The sequence below is a fragment of the Rhinolophus sinicus genome, chromosome 15 (genome assembly GCF_057876585.1).
Source record: "Rhinolophus sinicus isolate RSI-liver-muscle chromosome 15, RSI-T2T, whole genome shotgun sequence".
Taxonomy (NCBI): domain Eukaryota; kingdom Metazoa; phylum Chordata; class Mammalia; order Chiroptera; family Rhinolophidae; genus Rhinolophus; species Rhinolophus sinicus.
The window spans coordinates 85,609,976-85,628,873 of NC_142515.1; the positions used below are offsets into that span (position 1 = coordinate 85,609,976).

Consider the following 18,898-nt stretch of genomic DNA (forward strand, 5'->3'; position numbering starts at 1 on the left):
CCACATCTCTCTCACAGTCACAAATTCATGCTATCATCCTTTCTTGAAGAATTTTGTCCATCATATGGGTCTGCATTAATCCTTCCTTTTGCAAAGAGAACTGGGACTTTAAGGAAACTGATCAGGCGGGAGGTCAAAGGGGGAGGTGAGTTCATGGGAATTTATGAGCCCAGCTAGTAGAGCTCTATAGTCCTCACTTCCTTTTCAAAAAATCTCTATGGTTCCTGTCTCCCTTATGTGTACATCTACCATTTTAGAACACGTGGCTCAGTGGGTCTCCATGTGCAGGTGCAGGGTGGCAGCCATCTTTTTCTTTGTTCTTTCCTTTTCCCAAATAAACTTTTCTGATGATGAACTAATGAGTCAATATTATTTGTCAGCCAACAGCCTTGAGATAAGACTGTTGTTTCCCATATCAGTTTTATATGTTCTTATATGTTGTCAAAAACTATAAACACATTGAAATTAGAACATGAATTACTGGGAATCAAAAATAACACAGGACCAAAACATATGGGAGGTGGTCGTCAACGCCGTGGCTTACGTGCACATCACCCCACCGCAGCCTCTCCAGACGAAAGCTCAGGAAGCCACAGGAGCCACTGCAAAGCCCTCCAAGATCACATGGTCCTCGTGGTGCCACAGTCAAGTCTGAAACAGCAACCTCAGCCAAGACCAAGCTGGGTTGTTGGATCCAAAAGAAGCCCGTGTCTCTGCCATAGAATTTCTGTGGAGCTCAGCCCCTGATCGTGGGCTATGGTGGTGCAGGGCTGGGGACGTGGTTCCCTCAGCAGCAGAGTGATGTTTGGAGATTAATGTTGAAAGGGACCAGCTGAGAAGTCCAGTGAGTCCTGTTTTTGTTACTGCTTCTCCATGACGCTCCCACCTGCCAGAGGTCTCACCTGCCAGCACCTTATCCCAACCCTGAGTCAGAGTTCTCTCAAAAGTCTAAGACTGAGGACTCTGCCTTCACTGGCTCCCTTGGGTCCTCAAAGCACTGACTTGTGGGGGGACACAACCCCAACAAATGGAGGAATTCCTTATAAATGCAAACATCCCTTACACAGGGTACTTGGTGTTTCTTAAAAGTAACCAGCCTAAAATAATCCTTACACCAAATTGCCATATTTTAGGGTGACAAATTCTGTTCCCCTGCAGCTCCTACTCTACACACCTGTTCAGCATGTTACTACACTGAGCGCTGTCCGCAACTGAAACAGGATGGTAAGTATCCATGCAATGTGTTGCATCACGATGTTACCATGGCTACGATGCCACTAGGCGATAGGAGGTTTCAGCAACGTTAATATCACACGGAGCATCATTGTATATGAGGGTCCCTCCTGGACATAAGTGTGAGTATGTGGTGCATGACTGTATTCAGTCATCTCAGAGGTTATGATAAATTCTGTGTTGTTTCGTTTACACGGGAGCCCTTGAGCGTCACGAAATAACACAGTTCTGGAAAAGACTTTGTAGGCTGAATAATGGCCTCCAAAAGATGTCCACATCCTAGTCCCTGGAAACTGTGAATATACGATTTCTTACAGTAAGGGGAGGACTAAGGTAGCCCTTGGAATACGGTTGCAATCAGCAGGCTTTAAGATGTTTGGCCCTGATTATACAGGTGGGACTAATGTAATGACCGCAGCCCTAGGATGTGGAAGAAAAGGAGGAATAGTTGGAATGAGAGGGAGATTGGAAGATGCTCCAAGCTGCTTTAGAGATGGAGAGAGGGCAATGAGGCAAGAAATGCCTGTGGCCATGAGAAAGTGGAACAGGAGAGGAAAGGGACTCTCTCCTGGAGCCTCCAGAAGGAACCAACCTGCAGACATCTTGATTTTAGTCCATGGAGACGTGTTTCAGGGTTCTGAAATCTCAAATGGTAACTGCATGAATTTCTGCTACTGTTGTAATTTATTACGACAGGAATGTAATACATTTATCTAATAAATTTTTTGTTTTGGTAGGAGAGTAAATTTTAGCTTCACGGTTTATTTTATTTGCCTCCCTTGAGTAAGCACATTTGTGTGGAAATCCACCTTAAGCAAAAGAAGACATCTGAAGTCAGTTTGGGGAATTTGTTCCCTTAGCTGCTCCAATGAATTCTCCATTGCATAAAATAAATGTGGTTCTGACTTTGAAGCCTTTGTGCATTAAGATAGGAATGTATTCATTACTAAGATTAAGTTCAAACATTCTATTTTAAATCCATATGCCTAAAATTCTAAGTCTTCTAGTTTCATGTTAATTTAACCATTCATTCTTTTAAATTCTATTCTCTCCAAATTTCTTTCCTGTTTCCTTTCACATGAAAGTGACATTATTAATGAGTCTGTGTGATGGTGTGTGTGTGTGTGTGTGTGTGTGTGTGTGATACCTGAAATAGAGTCAGGTAAAAATGTACATATATGTATGTGTACATACACTGCTTACCTGAGAAAGAGTTCTTAGACTCACCAACTATTTCCAAACAGTTTATTTATTCTAACAGCACCCACCTGATTTAGCTTCATCAGCCAATATCACCATCAGAAATGCAGAAATAGGATCAGGGTGATTACATTTTTTACAATCACATAACAAAGCAATTAATTATATATTGATTACTTATATATTAATTATAATTATTTATATGATTTATATATAATTATCTATAAATGTATTTATATATATATATATATATATATATATATATATATATATATATTCATGCAATAGGTATTCTTAATTTTTGTGTGGCTCTTTTAACTCAGCAATGGATGCATTTTAAAGGAGACTCGTATATGGAAATATATTCTGTGCTCAATTATTGGGAGAATTATTATTGTTTAAATGGCCACAGTATAGCTAGAGAAACTCACAGGCACAAAATGGCATCACTGGTGCTAAACACTCATCAGGACAAATTTAGATTTAATGTGGGACCTAATGGCAGTTTTGCCCTCTATTAGAAATGTAATCTTAATCAACCAGTCTTGAATTTCTGTGAAAGCACTGGTCAAATGGGCCCTCTCCATCACCCATGGAAGGTAGAGGGAATCTGTAGGATCAAAAACCTTGCATTTCCCTTCCTCCTCCCAAAAAAACCCAGGTCTGGAGTTAATCTTTCCTTTTCTGTTGTTAATAGGTCCTTGTCCCACCCTTCTTCCTATGAAAACCTTCCCTTTTGTACAACCACTGGCTGTTCCCTTCTGGTTACTGGAAGGGAACTACCTGAATACGAATCTCTTAATAAAGCCACTTACATGGCTTTATTTGGCCAAATGTACCTCACTAATTTTTGGTGTTTTGATAGGGATTGCTTTAAGTCAACAGATTGCTTTGGGTAGTGAGGACATTTTAACGATGTTAATTTCTCCTCTCCGATGCCACAATATAAGCTTCCATTTATTGTATCTTCTTCAATTTCTTTCTTCAGTGTCATGCACTTTTGTGTGTATAGGTCTACTCCCTCCTGGGTCAAATTTATTCCGAGGTACTCTTTTGATGCAACTGTAAATGAGATTGTTTTCTTTATTTCTCTTTCAGATAGTTCATTATTAGTGTATAAAAATACAACTGCTTTCTAAATATTAACATTGCATTTTTCACAGGACTAGAACAAATAACCTTAAAATTGATATGGTACCACAAAAGACCTTGAATAAACACAGCACTCTTGAGAAAGAACAGAAGAACAAAGAAGAGCACAGTACGTGCATAAAAACAGACACAAAATTCAATGGAATAGAATAAAGAGCTCAGAAATAAACCCACACTTATATGGTCCTTTGTCTATGACAACGAGGCAAGAACATGCAGTGAGGTAAAGACAGTCTCTTCAACAAATGGTGTTGGGAAAACTTACATATATGGGAAACTATGAAACTGGAACACCTTCTTATACCATGTACAAGAATAAACTAAAAATGGATGAAAGACTTAAATGTAAGACTTGGAACCATAAAACTCCTAGAAAAAAACATAGGCAGTAAATTCTCTGACATTGCTCTTAGTAACACTTGTTTTCTGATCTATCTCCTTGGGCAAAGGAAACAAACAAAAAATAAACACATGGAAGTACATTGAACTAAAAAATTTTGCACAGCAATGAAAACCATCAATGAAAAGAAAGACAACCTACTGATTGGGTTGGACATTCGCCAGTGATACATTGGATAAGGGTTATGTCCCAAATTTATAAAGAATACATACAACTCCACATCAAAACAACAAACAATCGCATTTAAAAAGGGCAGAGGACTGAATAGACACTTCTCCAAAGAGGACACACCGATGGCCAATAGGTATATAAAAAGATGGTCAAAGTCACTAATCATCAAATTAAAACCACAATGAGATATCAACTCACACGTGTCACAATGGCTGTTGTACATCAATAAGCAACAAGTGCTGGTGAGGACATGGAGAAAAATGAAACCCTCGTGTATTGTCGGTGGAATTGCAAACTGGTGCAGCCAATATGGACTATAGTTACTCCACTGCTGAGTAATTATCCAAAGAAATCCAAACACTAATTAGGAAAGATATATACACTCTATGCTACTGCAAAACTATTTACAATAGCTAAAATGTAAGCAACCTAAGTGCTTATCAATTGACGACTGCGTGATGAAGAGGTGGTACATATATAGAGTGGATTTTACCCAGTCATAAAATATCATGAAATCTTACCATTTGTGACAACATGGGTGGACCTGGAGGGTATTATGCTAAGTAAAACAAGTCAGACAGAGAAAGACAAATAACATATGATCTCGCTTATATGTGAAATGTAAAGACAAAAGTAAACAAAACAAAAACAGACTCACATTTACAGAGAACAAATTGATGGTTGCCAGAAAGGTGAGGGTTGTGGGGCTGGGTAAAAAAGTGAAGGGATTAAGAAATACAAATTGATATTTACAAAATAGTCCCAGGGATGTAAAGCACAGCATACAGAATATAGTAAATAATATTGTAGCAACTATATACAGTGCCAGGAGGTACAGACTAATGGGGTGATCACTACATAAATTATATGAATGTCTAACCACTATAGTGCACTCCCGAAATTAATGTAAAATAACATTGAATGTAAACTATAATGTAAAAAAAAAATAATTAAAAAAATTATATACAGAAGTTTAATTCAAACAGACTGAAATTCCAGAATATAAACAAAAAAAGAACAAACACAATCTGATTAAAGAATAACAAAGTCTGGTTGTAGAATTGGAGCCATGAAATCAAGGGCACTTTTTCAGTCAGGCGATTGTCCTATTTGTACTGTCATCTCAAAGAATCTTTTCAGAGCCCCATTTATATCTTTATTCCTGAGACTGTAGATGAAGGGGTTCAGCATGGGTGTGACCACTGTGTACAGGACCGAGGCTGTAGCACTAGAACGGGCATTGTGGGCAGCAGGAGAGCTGAGGTACACGCCCAGGAGAGTTAAATAAAATAAGGAGACGACCGAGAGGTGAGACGCACAGGTAGAAAATGCTTTATACTTCCCCTGAGCAGATGACATTGCACGTATACAGGAAACGATCTTGGAGTAAGAGTAAAGGATTCCAGCCAGGGGACCACCACCCAGCAGCACAGCTACAAAATACATCACCATGTTGCTAAGAAAGGTGTCAGAACAGGCAAGTTGGACCATCTGTTTGAGTTCACAAAAAAAGTTGGGGATTTGCAAGTCTGCACAGAAGGACAGTCTAAGCACCATTAAGCTTTGTAATAAGGAATTCAGGGCACTGACGGTCCAGGACACCAGAACCAACCGTCCACAGAGTCGGGGGTGCATGATGACCGTGTAGTGCAGGGGGTGACAGATGGCCACGAAGCGGTCATAGGCCATCACGGTCAGGAGGAAGTTATCCAACCCTGCAAAGAGTATAAAAAAGTACATCTGTGTGATGCAGCCTCCATAGGTTATGACTTTGCTCTGCGTCTGGATGTTCACCAGCATCTTAGGGACGGTGGTGGAGGTGAAACAGATGTCCACAAAGGACAGGTTGGAGAGGAAGAAGTACATGGGTGTGTGCAGGTGGGAGTCTGAGCTGACAGCCAGGACGATGAGTAGGTTTCCAAACACAGTGATCAGGTACATGGAGAGGAAAAGCCCAAAGAGGAGGGGCTGCAGGTCTGGCTCCTCTGAAAGTCCCAGGAGAACAAATTCTGAAATTCTTGTAAGATTATCTGGTTCCATGAGGAAGATGTGACTTCAAGACAGAAATATCACATGAGTAATTTTCATACAAACAAACTTTACTCAGATGCTCTAATGCTACAATTTATATTTTGCAGCCAAGTGATTAATTTCAATACTTTTATATGGATCTTCTTCCTTCTAGAGCTTTCCTGTGCCATCTCAGATTAGGAGTTTTTGTCCGTTCCCCTTCTTTCCAAAGGTGTCATGTATTCTACAGTTTTCATGAGAAATTCGTCATGTATTTCAGGAATATAAATTGAGCTCTCACCGTGTTTTAGGTACTGTCTAGTCTGTGAGCACTAGAGTGCTGAAAAACAGAAGTTTATACAGGTCAATGAAGGAGAAAACATATGCAAGCTAATAATAAAAGCATACAACATTTCATACGGTGACAGATCATATGAAGAATAGGAAAGCAAGTGTCAAGCAAGGACGTGACTCGTGTTCTTATTTTTCAAGTTCATTTACTCAAGTCCTGCAAACAAGGTGACATTTGGACAGAGACCTCAGTGAAGAAAGTGAAGGAGACACAAGGAAATGTGAGCGTTTGTTCTTGGAAGAAGGAATGACCAGTACAGAGGCCCTGGGGTGGAGCAGAAGGGCCTTAGTGATCTGTCCAAAGTGAATATTGGAGTATCTGATGTTTCTTGATTATAATTATTTTCAGGTTGATTCCCAGCAGTGTTTCTCACCCAGAAATGATTTTGTGCCTGTGGTTCCTGGCATTGCCTGAAGGAATCCTGATAACACCTACAATCCACAGGAAAGCACCCACACCCAACCATCATTCAGCCCCCAAGTCAACAGAGAGAAGGTGAGCAAACCCAGTCAAGACCAGCACTTCAACCTGTATGTACCTACGATCAACAGCATCCTACCAGACGCGGCATCTGAGTCAGCAGGGCCTGGGGGCTCAGAGAGTCTGCATTTCTAACCGGCTCCCGGGGGCATTGATGCTGCAGCTCCTGGTGTGTGACCCCCGCTCTGAGGAGCAGGTGAGGTCCTGTGTCAGAGTCAGGGGCAGGCAGTTTCAGGTGAGCAGAATAAGGGCCTCTAAAATACGTCCACACCCTATCTCCAGTGCGTTCGCATTTGCTATTTTTATAGCAATGAGGGATTAGGGTAGAAGATGGGACAGGCTTGCTAACTGGCTGACGTTAAGAAGATGTCCCAGTGTCATCAAGGTGGGAGTAACGTAACCACAATGGTCTTTGTGTAGAAGCGAGAGACAAGATGAAGAAGCTAAACTGCTGGCTTTGAAGGCGGAGGAATGGCCATGAGCCAGGAAAGGCAGGGGCCAGAATACAGACTGAAATAGGAAGGGAAACAGCATTTCACCTGAGCCTCTATAAGGAACCCAGCTCTGCAGACACCTTGATATTAGCCCCTGAGACTCATTTCGGGCTTCTCACATTCAGAACTGTGAGAGCATATGTTTGTTTGTTTTAATCAACTAGTACAGGAATATTTTACAGCAGCGAAAGACTCTCGTATAGACATTTATTCAATATTTGCTGAAGGAACTGAGTTGAAGCCTCTCCATTGATTCATTAGCTTCCACTGGGTGAGTGCATTTTAGTTTGAAAACCCACATGAAGTAGAAATGAACTTTTAAATCAAATTGGAGATATTTCACCCCATTAGCAGGTACATTGAAGTCCTCATTGCATAAATGTAAACATGGTCTGAAATGCGTTTGTGACATTAAGTTTTAAGGTACAACGGGTGACGTTTATTTCTCCACCACCGAGGTGTTTTGTTCTCAGCACTGTGTCCTCTTTGCCTAAAACTTGGTCAATCCTCAGTTTATACTCCCCAGTGGATGACAGAACTTCATTAAAAATATAGAAGACAATGACCACCAGGGGGAAAAACCTGAGTGTGGGATAGAAATTCCTATTAACTGTTCCAAAATAAAACAAGTAACAAACCAAAACAATGCACCCTTGCCAGCAATGAAATAATACAAGGAAACTATTTAGTGTTCCGCTTTAGACTTATTAAATAATTTTTTCATCTAAGTACCCAGCATGAGAGAAGATACTACAATGTTTATCTCACAAATGTGTGTTGCAAGGTAGTGCCTACCTCCACTGGCCTGGATCTTGTCAGTGAACACAAAACATGCTCAAATGCACCCCATCTTAGAATTTTCACTTCAGTGCACCAGCCTCCGCACCTGAAGCTATTCTCCTACTCCCCGAACAGCAAAACCTTCAGATACGTTTTCATTGTACTGCACCCATTTCATGCATCTCATTCATTCTACAGGGTCACCTAACGGTATTCCCATGCCCATCATTTAATTGTTAAATATGGACTCTGTTTGGAAGATTCTAGCATCCTTATTAATGTATTAAATGAATTAGTTATAAATCTATGTCATGCAGGGTGTCATGCGGAGTCTCTACTCTCGCTCCCTGCACAAGAACGAAGGACACAGTGAGGCCAATAAAGAACACCCATGGAGCCACAGATAGGGGAGCCGTACCACTATATTCTCGCTGGCGGCTGGGATGGAGAGTCAGGGAGTAAGAGCCACGCGATCTGCAACCTGCCCTCTGCTTCTCTGCCAACCTACCAACCCCACTTGCTAGCTGCAATCCACACTTGCTAGCTCAGCCACCATCCGCTGCTAGCGTAGCCAGGGTGATTATATTAGGGGCCAATGGCTCACTGGTTATAGCTGACAGCCAACTAGCCACAGCTGATGTCCGTCCAATCACAGTTGCTGGCCATTTACTATGGGAGCCAGCACCTTTCCAAGTGAGGCTGAGAGCCTGGAAACTGCACTCCTGGCTCTGTCCCCACAATCAGTTAATAACCCAAGAACAGACACAGTAATCTCTAGTACCTGGCTGGGCTGATTAGGGTCACAGTGACTCTGGTAAGTGTTCTCAGCTTCTGACCTCTCTGACCCTTTCCTTCAGTACCTGCTGGGCTCTCAGACTCACCTGGATGGGGTCTCTGAGAGCGAGGACTCTGTGTGGAAGTCAGAATTACTCCTTGGAAGGTTCATGATGGAGACTGAAGCTCTGTCCCCACACGAGACAGCAGGAAGGAGTGAAGCATCATTTCACAGCCAGCTCAGGAGTCAAACGCAACACCCAGGTCCTGTCCACCAACGTGGTACAAGCTGAGGGACCGCACAGAGGAGCGTTACAGCGCTCTGTGTATCTGCTCATCAGGCACAGTTCCCTCTTCTTATTCCCACTGCTGAGCATCCAATTTCCCCCGGGGCCTCTGGAATAAGCAGAAAGGAAATTTTTCCTAATGAATCTCTGATCCCAGGAGACCGGGTTACGTTCAAGTGAATTTTGTTTTTATTTCTTCATGTGCTTGATCTCCCTGTGTTAAAAGGACATCAGTCTGAGTATCCTGAGGCTCGACCACATTTATTAGAATTACACGATATGAATATTGGAAGCCTTCAAAGATGACAGGTCTTGGTTTTGTTTTTTTAAATTCAACTTACAAGGTACCAGCCTCCTGAAAAGACAAAACCACTTAGGAAAGTGGTTCTCCCCAAAACAAGAATTTTCATCTGTTCAGTACTTCCTTAAAACAGCTTTCACAATTTTTGCTACGATCATTAGTAGAGAAGAGACATATCTTTAAAAACCGAACTTGTATTAGAAAAATGGACTCAGGGATGGACAGAAGGTGAACCACATTGGGCTTTATTGTCCCTCGTTTGTACTGCTGGTCTGGTGAACACTTTGAGTCTTGCTGAAATCCTCTTGGATTTCGATGGCCTGAGGGACATTTGTCTTGGGAGCTAAGAGCTGTGCTATACAACACAGCAGCCACTGGTACTTGTGACTATTTCAAAGTTGTTATTAAAATTAAACAACATTTAAAATTCAGTTCCCCTGTCATACCAGCCTCAAGTGTTCAATACAGCAGCTACCACATTAGACAGTGCGGACATAGAATATGTCCCTCGCAGAAAGTTCTGTTGGACAGCTTTGCCTTAAAGTTCTTTCTAAAATCTCCAGATGTTGCTGGGCTGTTTCTCTACCACCCTAACCCTACGTCCATACGTCACTGAGCCCTCTCCTCCAATTTTATTACTATTTCAGGAACATTCTTGCTCTCCCGGCAGCTCCACATTGACCTTTGTGAAAACGGGGGCTGTGTTTTAAATCACCATTTACTAAGTGCCACGCAAAGGAACATGAGGCACATGTCACTCAAGTCTGACTGTGACTCCATGTTTGCTGGCACCACCCATTCTGCCTATTGAGCCCCAAAGGCCCTCTCGCTGATGATGCAGGAAGACACGGAGCCGCACGCAGACCCGCTGCTAATGAAGCTCTACGTTGGGCTTGCCCTCCATCGAGGCCCGTTTCTCATCTCGGGGTCGCACACGGGTGTTTTTGCCCCATCAGAGCTCCTTCCAGCAACTTGAGGGCAGTAACCCATGTATTTCTTCAGTACTTTTCACAAGTTGGTTTAGATGCTTTGTGATGATTGCTTTTATGTAATAAGAAACTATACCAACGCGGGGAAAGGACTTTGTCTCAAAATTTTCCTCTGGGAAATCTGAATATGAATTAAATATTAAATATACAGAAGTTCTTGCCGATGTCCCCAAGTGCAATAGTGCTGACAGCAAATATATGGTGATGGAAGGAGAACTGACTCTGGGTGGGGAACACACAATGGGATTTATAGATGATGTAATACAGAATTGTACACCTCAAATCTATGTAATTTTACTAACAATTGTCACCCCAATAAATTTAAAAAAAAATAGTGCTGACAGAGGAAAGTTGATATGAAACAACGCATGCGTAGCATTTCAATGAAGTGTCCTACCCTGTGCTTTGAAATGCTTCCTCGCAGAAACGTAATGCAGAGAAAGCGAATAATACAAATGCCATGTGTTAAATGAAGGTGATGAACATAGAGGTGATCATCGTACTATTCTTTCACTTTTTCTCTATGTTTAAAATTGTCATAATAAAGATGTTGAAAAATTACGTCACACCACCGGTATATCCCGTGAGCTTCAGTAGTTTTTTTTCAGTGGTTCATTACTTTTTATTGTTTATTGCTAAACAGTAGTCGACTGTACGGATACATCACATTTTGTTTATCTACTCACCAGTTTGTGGACATACAGAGGGTCCCCCAAAAATCTATACACATTAAGAAAGGAAAAAACAGTATTAAAATAGTAACACAATGAATGACGCTAGCGCTCATTTGATTAACGCCATCTTTTGAGCGAAGGTCATACTACACGTTGCTACCACAAATCAATTCAACTTCAAAAAGTAGTACATAGATAACATCTCTTAAAATATGTACATTTTTTGGCTCCCCTGTTCTCCCCCCAGTATGTATTCTTTGGAGTAACATGAATAAAGCTGCCTTGATTATTCGCATACCAGTTTATACAGGCTTCAATGGTTTTATAAATAAGCTTAAAGCATTAATAGTGTTTTTTTCTAAATGACTGCTAATCTGGCCGCATGTAGTAATGTTATGTTGAGCCTCAGGTTCAATAAATTTCAATAAAACCAGAAACACTAGAATTTTCAGAAAAGGTTTTTCTGGTTAATTTAGCTTTCTGGGGAAGTGAGGGTTTGATGACATGGTATCTTTTTGTTTTGTTTCACTGTGTCCCCAAATTCTGCTTTTGCAAGCATAGTACAATAAGCCTAACAATGTTTCACAGAAAATTAAAGGTTTTGAAGTGTCTCCTGATGACGAAACACGGAGCTCAGTCCATGACTGCAGAGAACAATGTCCAGCAGAATGTGATCTCTGGGCTTTGAATCTAGAACACAGCATGAGGTTGCTTTTCAAGTAATTCCTTCTATGGGTTATTTTTGTAAAACCTGCTCCAAATGATCTCAGAACCATTTCTTTGTGCCTGACGACATGCGAGGCACTTTCCATACGTTCATACTCTCCTAGGCTCACAGACTCCTGGCGGACAGGTGTCACACCAGTGAAGCTGGTGGCCCTGCACTGCTCTGGCCACACAGCACACGCTCCTGTGTTGTAATCAGGTCTGTCTTCCAGGTCTGTTCCTTCTATTCTACTGCTTGGTGCCAACCTGCACATGTGACGGCCTCTCTGAACAGGTAATTCTGCAGACTCACGGAGTAAGTAATTTTTTTTATTAGTTTCAGGTGCACAAGACAAAGCAAAACTTAGACGTTTGTCATTTATATCCCTCACACTGTGTGAACTCCCCTCCCCCCATCCACTATCCCTCTCTACGTTCCCCAAATTAATTTTCAAACCCCCATGACCATCTTGTGGTTACTGACTATTTTTCAAAACCTCTCACCTTCTCCTTATCCCCACCCCTCCCGCCCCTCTAGCAACCCTCAGTTTTTCCTCCAGGTTTCCAAAACTGTCTCTGATTAGTTCATTCACTTATTCTTTTCTTTAGATTCCGCATATAAGTGAGATCATATGGTATTTGTCTTTCTCTTTCTGACTTATTTCACTTAACATAATGTTCTCTAGGTCCATCCATGTTGTTGCAAATGGTAAGATTTCTTTCTTCTTTATGGCTGCGTAATACTCCATTGTATAAATGTACCACAGTTTCTTAATCCAGTCATCTACTGATGCGGAGTAAGTAATTTGATTTGTTTTCATAGTCTCCTTCCAGGGCCAGTTGATATGCTACCAAATTCCTGCACTAATTTCTGGGAAGCAAGCTGCTTGCCACCTATGTACACTTGTTCATCTCCTGAGCAGAATAATAATTGCAGCATTTATTGGGACATAATGTATGACAGATACTATTAAGCTATTTTAAATTATTTTCTCATTCAATCTTCTCAAATATCTATGGAAAAGGTAGTTATATTATCCACATTTCACAACTGAGAAAACTGAAGAGTCTCAAGGAGGTGAAGTTGTCCACGGAGGCAAAGGTTATTTCTTTCGTATATTTTTAAATTGAGGAATAATTGTCATTTCCTTTAAATATTGATCAAGAACACTGGTGGCTTAGAAACCAGGTCATTGTAGAAATTGAAGGAATTTACAATAATAATATTATTTAAAAATATTTTTAAAAATATTTTTATTTGCCTTATCCAGCATCTTAAATGAAACTACCTTGACCATGAAAGCCAGTGTTGTCCTCTCCTCAACTACCTCCTTGGATTATGAATTCATCTGGAGTCAAGTCTTCCAACAAAAGCCCCCAAATTGTGAAGAAAGCAAATACTTCTGTTGAGAAAAATCAAAGCTAGAATGTTTAGCCATTAAAGTGTTTCCCCCAAGTCGCCTCAGCTCAAGTGACGTCACTGCAGTGACGCAGGAAGGAACAGGCTCCCTTCTTCCGTATCACCCATCACAGGACACCTGTTGCCAAACAGCCAGCCAGGGGCTTGGACGGGATGCCACATAGAGGGAGACTTCGCTGTGTTCTGAGTTCACGTCTGGCTTATGAAGGAAAAAAATATCTTCATTCAGGAGTGACAACGTAAACGCTTTAGGATCACTTACCCCAAATCTACATTCTGCCACAGTCCAAGGAAACACACAAAGTCCCCTTCTACTTGAAGGCTGTGGGCCCCCCCAATACTTGGCACTGTTATCCTCAGGTGTAAGTGCTTCTCATGGTTAACTTCTTCCCTGTCTCCTGCGTGAAGCACAGTGATACCAAGACTCTCACAGTCACAAATTGATGCTATCATCCTTTCTTTAAGAATTTCACTCTGGGTGGTGAACACACAATGGGATTTATAGATGATGTAATACAGAATTGTACACGTGAAATCTATGTAACTTTACTAACAATTGTCACCCCAATAAATTTGAATTAAAAAAAAAAAGAATTTCAACCGGGGGCCAGTCCGGTGGCTCAGGCGGTTTGAGCTCCGTGCTCCTAACGCCACAGGCTGCCGGTTCGATTCCCAAATGGGCCTGCGGGTCTCAACTACAAAGTTGCTGGGTTCGATTCCCAAAAGGGATGGTGTGCTGCACCTCTGCAACTGAAAATGGCAACTAGACCTGGAGCTGAGCTGTCCCCGCCACAACTAAGATTGAAAGGATAGCAACTTGACTTGAAAAAGTCCTCGAAGTACACACTGCTCCCCAATGAAATCCTGTTCCCCTTCCCCAATAAAATCTTTTTTAAAAAAAGAATTTCAACCAATCATATGGGTCTGAAAAATTCTTCCTTTTGCATTGATAGAAAACTGGGACTTTAAGGAAACTGTTCAGGCTGGGAGATCAAAGAGGGGAGATGAGTTCATGGAAGTTTATGAGCCCAATTAGTTGAACTCTGCAGTCCTACCTTCCTTTTCTAAAAAACTCTGTGGTTCCTGTCTCCCATATATATATATATATATATATATATATATATATATATATATATATATACATACATACATAGATAGCTACATACACACATACATATATATATAGATAGATACATACACACATATATATATATACTATTTTAGAACACATGGCTCACTGGGTCTCCATGTGTAGGGGCAGGGTGACATTATTAATGAGTCTGTGTGATGGGGTGTGTGTGTGTGTGTGTGTGTGTGTGTGTGTGTTACCTGAAATGAGTCAGGCAAAAAATGTATATATATGTATGTGTACATACACTGCTTACCTGAGAAAGAGTTCTTAGACTCACCGACTATTTCCAAACAGTTTATTTATTCTAACAGCATCCACCTGATTTAGCTTCACCATCTCATATCAGCATCAGAAACGCGTAAATAAGATCAGGGTGATTACATTTTTTATAATCACATTACAAAGCAATTAATTATATATTGATTACATATATATTAATTATAAATATTTATATAATTTACATATATAAATATCTATTAGTATATTTATAGATAAATATATGTATATATATATATATATATATACTCATGCAATATGTATACTTAATTTTTCTATGGCTCTTTTAACTTAGCAATGGATGTATTTTAAAGGAGACTCGTATATGGAAATATATTCTGTGCTCAATTATTGGAAGAACTATTATTGTTAAAATGTTCATACTACAGTTAAAGAGAAAAATCACAGGCACAAAATGGCATCAATGGTGCTAAACACTCATGAGGCCAAACTTGGATTTAATATGGGACCTAATGGCAGTTTCGACCTCTATTAGAAATGTAATCTTAATCAACCAGTCTGGAATTTTCTGTGAAAGCACTGGTCACATGGGCATTCTCAATCCCCCATGGAAGGTAGAGGAATCTGTAGGATAAAAAACCTTGCTGTTCCCTTCCTCGTCCCCCCCAAAAAAATCCAGCTCTAAAATTAATCTTTTCTTTTGTTAATAGCTCCTCGCCCCAACTGTCTTCCTATGAAAACCTTCCATTTTGTACAACCACTGGCTGTTCCCTTCTGGTTGCTGGAAGGAATACTGCCTCATTCACGAATCACTTAATGAAGCTAATTAGGTCTCCAAAAGTACTTGCCTAATTTTTGGTATTTTGATAGCGATTGCATTAAGTCAATAGATTGCTTTCAGTAGCGTGCACATTTTAACGATATTAATTTCTCCTGTCTGATACCACAATATGGCCTTCCATTTTTTGTATCTTCTTCAATTTCTTTTCATTGTCATGTACTTTTCTGTATATAGGTCTATTCCCTCCTTGGTCAAATTTATTCCAAGGCATTTTTTGATGCAATTATAAATGAAATTGTTTTCTTTATTTCTCTTTCTGATAGTGAAGTATTACTGTATAAAAATACAACTGATTTCTAAATATTAACTTTGCATTTTTCCCAAGACTAGAACAAATCATCTTAAAATTGAGGAACCACAAAAGACCATGAATAACCACAGCACTCTTAAGAAAGAACCAAGTTGGAGATATCATGTTACCTGATATCAAGATATACTACAAGGTTATAATGACGAAGACAGCATGGTATGGGCCTAAAAACAGACACCTAATTCGATGGAATAGTATAAAGGGCCCAGATATAAAACCACATTAGATGGCCCTTTGTCTATGACAGCGAGGCAAGAATATACAGTGAGGCAAAGACAGTCTCTTAGATAAATGGTGTTGGGAAAACAGTACATATACATGCAAAAATATGAAACTGGAACACCTTCTTAAACTATATACAAGAATAAACTCAAAATGGATGAAAGACTTAAATGTAAAGAGTTGGTACCATAAACTCCTAGACGAAATCACATGCAGTAAATTCTCTGACATTGCTCTTAGTAGCATTTGTTTTCTGATATATCTCCTTAGGCAAGAGAAAAAAAACAAAAAATAAACAAGTGGAACTACATCCAACTAAAATTTTTTGAACAGCAATGAAAACCATCAACAAAAAGAAAAGACAACCTACTGACTGGGAAAAGACATTCACCAATGGTATATCGGATACGGGTTATATCCCAAATTTATAAAGAATACATACAACTCAACCTCAAAACAACAAACAATCCCATTAAAAAAGGGCAGAGGACTGAACAGACATTTCTCCAAAGAGGACATACAGATGGCCAATAGGTATATAAAAAGATGGTCAAGGTCACTAATCATCAAATTAAAACCACCATGAGATATCAACTCACACGTGTTACAGTGGCTGTTGTAAATCAATAAGGAACAAGTGCAGGTGAGGACGTGGAGAAAAAAGGAACTCTCCTGTACTGTTGGTGGGATTGCAAATTGGTGCAGCAAATATGGACCACAGCAATTCCACTGCTGAGTAATTACCCAAAGAAATCCAAAAACCTAATTGGGAAAGATATGTGAACCCCTATGTTCACTGCAACACTATTTACAAGAGCCAAATATGTAGGCAACTTAAGGGCTCATCAATTGATGACTGGATAAAGAAGATGTGGTGCATATATACAACGGATTATTACACGGTCATTAAAAAGAATGAAATCTTACCATTTCTGAAAACATGGGTGGACCTGAGGGAATTATACTAAGTAAAAAACGTCAGGCAGAGAAAGACAAATACCACATGATCTCACTTATGCATGGTATGTAAATAGAAAACTAATCAAAATAAAAACAGACTCATATTTACAGAGAACAAATTGATGGTTGCCAGAAAGGTGAGGGTTGTGGGGCTGAGTAAAAAAGAGAAGGGATTGAGAAATACAAATAGATATTTACAAAACATTTTCAGGGATGTAGAGCACAGCATACAGAATATAGTAAGTAATATTGCAGCAGCTGTATATAGTGCCAGGAGGTACAGACTAATGGGGGGATCACTACATAAATTATATAAATGTCTAACCACTATAGTGCACTCCGAAATTAATATAAAACAATATTGAATGTTAACTATAATGTAAAAAATAAATAATTTTAAAAAATTATATTCAGAAGTTGAAATCAAACAAAAGGAAATTCCAGAATATAAATAAAAGAAGGAAATTCCACAAATACAGTCAGATTAAAGAATCACAATGTCTGGTTTTAGACTTGGAGCCATGAAATCAAGGGCACTTTTTCAGTGTCAGGACAATTGTCCCTTTTGTACTGTCATCACAAAGGATCTTTGCAGAGCCCCCTTTATATCTTTATTCCTGAGACTGTAGATGAAGGGGTTCAGCATGGGTGTGACCACTGTGTACAGGACCGAGGCTGTAGCACTAGAGTGCGCATTGTGAGCAGCAGGAGAGCTGAGGTACACTCCTAGGCTTGTTAAATAAAATAAGGAGACAACCGAGAGGTGAGACGCACAGGTAGAAAATGCTTTATACTTCCCCTGAGCAGAGGGCATTGCACGTATGCAGGAAATGATCTTGGAGTAAGAGTAAAGGATTCCAGCCAGAGGACCACCACCCAGCAGCACAGCTACAAAATACATCACCATGTTGTTAATAAAGGTGTCAGAACAGGCAAGTTGGACCATCTGGTTGAGTTCACAGAAAAAGTGGGGGATTTGCAAGTCTGCACAGAAGGACAGCCTCAGCACCATTAGGCTATATAACAAGGAAATCAGGACACTCATGATCCAGGACACCAGAACCAACCATCCACAGAGACGGGGGTGCATGATGACTGTGTAGTGCAGGGGGTGACAGATGGCCACAAAGCGGTCATAGGCCATCACGGTCAGGAGGTTGACATCCAACATGCCAAAGACTAGGAAAAAGTACATCTGCGTGATGCAGCCTCCATAGGTTATGACTTTGCTCTGCGTCAGGATGTTCACCAGCATCTTAGGGACGGTGGTGGAGGTGAAACAGATGTCCACAAAGGACAGGTTGGAGAGGAAGAAGTACATGGGCGTGTGCAGATGGGAGTCTGAGCTGACGGCCAGGACGATGAGCAGGTTTCCTAACACAGTGATCAGGTACATGGAGAGGAAAAGCCCAAAGAGGAGGGGCTGCAGGTCTGGCTCCTCTGAAAGTCCCAGGAGAACAAATTCTGAAACTCTTGTAAGATTCTCCGGTTCCATGAGGAAGACGTGACTTCCAAGACAGGAGAATCACATGAGTAATTTTCATACAAACAGACTTTACTCAGATATTTCTAATGCTACAATTTATATTTTGCAGCCAAGTGATTAATTTCAATACTTTTGTATGGATCTTGTTCCTTCTAGGGGTTTCCTGTGCCATCTCAGATTAGGAATCTTTGTCCCAATCTGCTTCTTTCCAAAGGTGTCATGTATTGTACAGTTTTCATGAGAAATTCTTCATGTATTTCACGAATATAAATTGAGTGCTCACCATGT

The 18,898-nt window shown here is 40.3% G+C and overlaps 1 protein-coding gene and 1 pseudogene across 1 annotated transcript; both read right to left on the reverse strand.

The window, feature by feature from the left end:
- Positions 1-17: 17 nt before the first annotated feature.
- LOC141572811 (olfactory receptor 7A17-like) lies at positions 18-6,196 on the reverse strand. The gene is made up of 2 exons (XM_088792671.1): positions 5,289-6,196; positions 18-138 (listed from the first exon to the last, which is right to left on the reverse strand). Exons 1-2 carry the CDS (start codon positions 6,194-6,196, stop codon positions 18-20), a joined length of 1,029 nt encoding a protein of 342 aa, XP_088648797.1.
- Positions 6,197-17,651: 11,455 nt separating this feature from the next.
- On the reverse strand, positions 17,652-18,619 carry LOC148755248 (olfactory receptor 7A17-like; annotated as a pseudogene).
- Positions 18,620-18,898: the final 279 nt, after the last annotated feature.

Excerpts from the sequence above, each read along its gene's own strand:
- LOC141572811 (XM_088792671.1), bottom strand. The coding sequence starts at position 6,196 with ATGGAACCAGATAATCTTACAAGAATTTCAGAATTTGTTCTCCTGGGA. Across the intron at positions 139-5,288 it reads ATAAATGGGGCTCTGAAAAG|TTTGACCTCCCGCCTGATCA; the intron begins ATTCTTTGAGAT and ends CTCACCTCCCCC.